The 5,620-nt window shown below is 40.9% G+C and overlaps 1 protein-coding gene across 1 annotated transcript; it reads right to left on the bottom strand.

Moving 5' to 3' along the window:
• Positions 1-1,587: 1,587 nt before the first annotated feature.
• Positions 1,588-4,999, bottom strand: ccr8.2 (chemokine (C-C motif) receptor 8.2). Its single transcript, XM_040166448.2, has 3 exons — positions 4,704-4,999; positions 4,049-4,128; positions 1,588-3,675 (listed from the first exon to the last, which is right to left on the bottom strand). Exons 2-3 carry the CDS (start codon positions 4,120-4,122, stop codon positions 2,610-2,612), a joined length of 1,140 nt encoding a protein of 379 aa, XP_040022382.2. The 5' UTR covers positions 4,123-4,128; positions 4,704-4,999; the 3' UTR covers positions 1,588-2,609.
• Between the last annotated feature and the right edge of the window lie 621 nt (positions 5,000-5,620).

The raw sequence follows: 5,620 nt of genomic DNA on the forward strand, positions 1-5,620 counted from the left end.
GATTGTGCAGAAAACAGTGTTTGTACACGGATGTGTGAAAGAACACCCTATTGTCAATGCAGTTTGTCTTGTTTTTCTTAGCAGCAGGCAGCCAATACTTTGCATGAAACCACAGAGGAGATGTTTGTCGCAATCTCTCTAGCTGCTAGGTGTGAAGGTGCTGCATCCTTTCATAGCGTATACTATGTTGCAGTTCATACATTTGCCCACTTTATGGTTTTAATAAGTGAAACCTTAATAAACTTTAAATTACCTAGATATCACGTCATCTGAGCAATGTAAATGAGTGAAAATGACTACTCCAAAATATTAAATTAAGAGTCTCTCTGCAGGTAAAATAACGTAATTGTTGCTTGCACAGTACAGTATAGCCAACTATGAAATCGTTTTTTGCAAGAACACTAGATGGCACTAAAGAAGTGACTTGATGGGTTTAATAAACATTAAGTAACATGGTGGAATAAAGTATCACCAGTGAAGATATAATAGTAGTGAGGTCAGCGTCTCATGGCCAGGATCACATTTCTTTTGAATCTTAGCTTAAATATATTGCCTTTATAGCCTTAAACCCCTCCTATACTTTCATTAAGGAGACTTTCAGAAGTGTAGAATAACGTTTTTCACATTAAGCACCGCAGGTGCAGCACGGTGGCGTGGTGGTTAGCACTGTTGCCTCACAGCAAGAAGGTCCTGGTTTCTACTCCACCCAGGGTGGTGCAGAGTCTGAATGTTCTCCCCGTGTCTGCATGGGTTCTCTCAGTCCAAAGACGTGCTCTGCGGATTAGGTCAATTGGGGACTCTAAATTGGCTGGGATTGACTCCAGCTTCCCGTGCGACCCCGTACAAAGGATAAGTGTTATTGAAAATGGATGGATGGATAATCATCTTTCTTTAAAACAGATCATAGAGATGTTATAGCCAATATTCACTGCTCTCTCCTGATGTTTCTCCTTTCATCTGAAACAGGTCCTCTGTGGACTCTTCCTTTATAAAGTTATATTACAATAAGAGTAACTGAGGTAATAAATGCCAGAGGGCATAGCTCAACATGGAAATATGCACGTTGAACACTACGCTGGTGCCAGCCGGGTGGGGTTACCGTGCTGACAAGCGTCGGCCCTCATGCTGCTTTCAACCTCATGAGGACAACTGGGCCCATGAGGTTAGGGGGGGAGAAGCACGCCAACTAAGATGAGCAACGACGTGTTGTTTGCCTGCGGTTGCAGACAGTAATTCCTGTGTGTGTGAGAGTGTGTGTGTGTGTGTGTGTGTGTGTGTGTGTGAGGGACTGTAGCATCTGCATAGTTTGCTGATAGGTAGTACCTTGTTGTCTGTCAATAACTGCTGCTGATAGTTGTCTATGCATTTGTTTTTTTATTTATTCCTGGGAGTTTTCCATCGACAGTCAATTGTTTGATTTCTAATTATGAGAAGCACATCTTCTGCAATGAGCTTAGACTCCACGGGACGTCGCATTACAATCAGTGCCTTAAAAAGGTCAAATAATGCTGAAAATAAAATATCATCAGTAAAAGCAAAATTATCAAAATGTCAGTTTACAAGAAAGAGAAATAATTAACAAATATGTGTGGTATTTCAAGAGAACAATTTTATTAAAACGAATTTCATACATATTGAACTCAAGTTCAACAATACTGAATTTATTCAATATCCTACTGTGTTTGTTCACTCGGTCTGCATACACCAGCACTGTTGCTTTGATAAATTCAAAGACAACAGATGCTCACAATGTGATGCTTCTCTGCAAAAACTCTGAGGAAGAAAGAAACTTTGACCCTCTGCGTGTTCAGTAACCTTCTAATCCCATCTCTATGGATTTGATGGGGTTAGAGAGCCTACTACTTCTTTAATTAACTGTGAATCAATTGAATAGGATGCTAAGTCACTCTGCCTAACAGCATATAGAAGATATTGATCTAAAAAATGGCCTGGTTTTGTAAGCTGAATATCAGCAGAAATATTACATATATTTTATATTTATATAACTTTAACTTTTTTGCACAGAGCCTGCAAAGGTTAAAACAACAGCGTGGTTGTGTACTTCTTCCTGTCGGCAGGTTTCGGTTTCTCTAGGTTGAGTTCAAATGTGCAAATCTGCAGTTACATATGCTATGAAACTTTCCACATTAACCTTTCCAGCTGCACTGGGGATCTTTTACTCTGCACACTTTGGTTTTGAAAACATATTCACTTCTGAGAAAGGTGATGTCATATTTGATCCAACTCACTTATTTGTTATCAAAAGTTTTTGCCTTGCTGGGGGGGGGGGGGGTATTTCCGCGGCTGATGACTGAATGAGGTTGCTCTGGCTTCTGAAGCTGTTGAAAGTTGTTTTAGTCAACACAGTTTCTGCTCTTTCTTACTGAGCTTCAGCCAGCTGCGTGTTTACCATGCATATCCAAAACTAATTTTACAATTCCTTAATACATACAATTTTTAGCTTATGTTATTAACAAATATGTAAAGCTATATAGATGTGCAGGAAAATATCATATGTCTGCTTTCATGTAAAGCCACTATCATAACATCACGATACCATAAGACCACGCTTGTGTCTCTGCCGTTAACAGGATAATAAGAGGAAAACGTCAGACAGCAGCACTCCTCTCGTCCAGGCTCATGCTCTGTGAGTACATTGACGTGCTGTTTCTGTCGTGGTGCATGCAGACCTTGACCAACTGACACAGCCTGCAGGGAATCCTGTTTATCAACCTCAACAGGTGCCTCCTGAACTTCTGCCCGATAAACACATACAGGATGGGGTTGAGGCAGCTGTGTGAGTAGCCAATTACCTCAGTGACTTGCAAAGCCAATCTGATGGCTTTGCTGCTTTCGCATTCCGTGTAGATGTGCAATAGCTCCAGCGCGTTGAAGAAAGACGCAACGTTGTACGGGACCCAGCAGCAAAAGAAGACCGCTACCACTGTAAGAACTAAACGGATGGCTCGTTTCTTGGATGATTGGCTGTGCAGAAGCCTCCACACAATCTGTGAGTAGCAGAAACTAATGATAACAACCGGGACAAATAGACACAAAACGTTCCTTTTAAAAACACTGAAGATCATCCAAGAGTGACCGACATCTTCTGGATACACTGGGAAGCAGGACTGAGACATATTGGGACCAGGCTGCTGTTTGAGATAGATCAGGTCAGGGAAGGATGCCAAAAATCCTGCCACCCAAGTAACGGCAGCAGCGATCATTCCAAAGGACCTTGTCCTTGCTCTAATGGCGTAAACGGCGTGCACAATAGCCAAGTAGCGGTCGATGCTCATTAGGCTGATGAAAAAGATCCCACAGTAAAAGACAATGTGATATATACCCAGGACCACTTTGCACATAGCATCCCCAAAAACCCACTGGTCCCAGGCTTGGTGGGCCAGGAAGGGTAGCGTACACACCAGGAGAAGGTCAGCACCAGCCAAGTTTAAGAGGCACACGTCGGTCATACTGCGGAGTCGCACGCCACAAGTAATGACCCAGATGACCAGAGAGTTACCCAGAAAGCCCAGGAGAAAGAAAATGGCGTAAAGGGTTGGAAGAAAGTTGGCTCCATGGCGCCCATACGCACACAGCGACTCAAAGCCCTCCTCCGGGTAGTCGTATTCTGGGGAGGTTACGCTGACGGTATCGGTGTAGGATAGTGTAGTTGACCTGTTGAAGAACAGAGAAGGAAAGCCAGTAAAGAAAAAAAGAATGATTAGTACGTTCTCTTTATTTTAGCTCAGTGTATTGGATTTGCAATAATCTTTCTGAATATAGATGGAAATATGCGTATTCTACATAACATTGTGAGGAGTATAACAAAGAATATTTACACTAACAAACACTGTCAACAAAAGCAACAATTCAGAAGAACACATTTAGGAAATGTTCAGTAATACTAGATACAATTCATTTACTAAGTTGTGTAGTTGTAGTAGTAGAGTGCAACGGTGGAAGCTAACAAGGCACATGCTGACAACGTGTTTCAGAACAAAGAGAACAAAACCTGGTATCATATGTGGCTACAGAGGTTTAATCTTACCTTGTTAAGTCTTCTATGGTTGGACTCTCACTTACTCCACTGGAAGAAACAATAGCAGACACGGTTGTGGCCATGGTAACCTTTTTCAGGAGCAAAAAGGAAAACAGGATGACTATTTACAGTTTTATGTAATTCAGCTGAATCAATTGTTGGATTTGAGTCAGCCTCTTGTACAGAAGTACTGTTGACAGTACAGTACTGTTTGAAAAGTTTTTTTTATTATTATTAGTATTATATTAAAGACTTTTTGTTTGGCCAACACAAATCTTTCAGCTCATTTAGAACACACGTAATTCTGCAGTTTATGATTGGGTTTGAATGGTGTCTGAAAATTCCTACTTCGAGCATAGTAGCCGCAGCAGAAAAGAGCAATAGGTTGATTTTACAACGAACATGTCAACTGTTAATGCAGTTTGACTTTTTCCAATCTGTCTCTTTAATTGTGAGAACATATAAAAGAGATACAATCATTTACAGCTGATATTTTTAAAAGATGGGTGCAAGCAAAGTGTTAGAGAAAGTGACACATTAAACACAAATGTATTTTCCAGTGGACTAACTATTGACCTTGAAACTTGATGAGTTTATCATCCAATAAGAATTTCACAGATGTGGTTTACGCATGTACATTTAGAAAATAATAAAAATGAATTACCTGCAGATGTTCTTAAGGAGACAGCTGATGATGGTGTTTATTTTGGATCACAAGATGCCATATCAAAGAAAAGATCAGCTAATCATCCAAGCTCATTACATAATGTTCAAATGAGAGACACCTCCTCTGGTTGTGGTGTGCAAATGGCTTTCGAATAAAAACACTACCATCCCCCTATCAACTATTTAGGTGGGCTTGCAGGCTTAGATGCATATGGTTCATAACTTCCTGCAAATGCTTTGAAAAGTTTGTGTAAAAGCCCACAGTGTCTGCGGATGAGGATAACCACAAGTCCACATGTGCAAGCTTAAAAAGATGCAATGCAACCCGACCTGGACCTGCATCCACAAGCAGATGGAGGCTTGAAAAGCTCCACATCTTTGTTCTGTTATGCGTGGTGGAAGTGTTACTACAAATACAGCCATCGATGCAGTCTAGACTAACTGTTGTTTGAAAACAAGTACGTTATATTACTTTTTCTGTTAGGGTCGACTATTCAAAGCTCAAATTGAGACCTAACTATCACATATTATAGATCTTAAAATGGTTTGTCCCTTTTTTGGATTCAGTCAGTAGTGAATTGTTGGCCCAAATGACTAAACACTGGCTTGATAGTGAGGTGTGTTCTGTGACACCACAATTACACTCTACACACTTCTCGTCAAATACAAGCTGACAAGAATTACGGCCTGAATAGGATCCATCGTGATGCAACGATGCAACGGTGTTTCTAAAAGTCCTACATTCACACACACACACACACACACACACACACACACACACACACACACACACACACACACACACACACACACACACACACACACACACACACACACACACACACACACACACATGCAGAGGAACTGTTAAACTCACAGATCAATAGAGTTTAGCTACAAAAAGAAAGAAGCAAC

The sequence above is a fragment of the Gasterosteus aculeatus genome, chromosome 20 (genome assembly GCF_964276395.1).
Source record: "Gasterosteus aculeatus chromosome 20, fGasAcu3.hap1.1, whole genome shotgun sequence".
Taxonomy (NCBI): domain Eukaryota; kingdom Metazoa; phylum Chordata; class Actinopteri; order Perciformes; family Gasterosteidae; genus Gasterosteus; species Gasterosteus aculeatus.

Bases quoted from the DNA above. Each gene is read 5' to 3' on its own strand.
- ccr8.2 (XM_040166448.2), bottom strand. From the start codon at position 4,122: ATGGCCACAACCGTGTCTGCTATTGTTTCTTCCAGTGGAGTAAGTGAG. The intron at 3,676-4,048 runs GTAAGATTAAAC...GTTCTTCAACAG, and splicing joins ACCATAGAAGACTTAACAAG to GTCAACTACACTATCCTACA.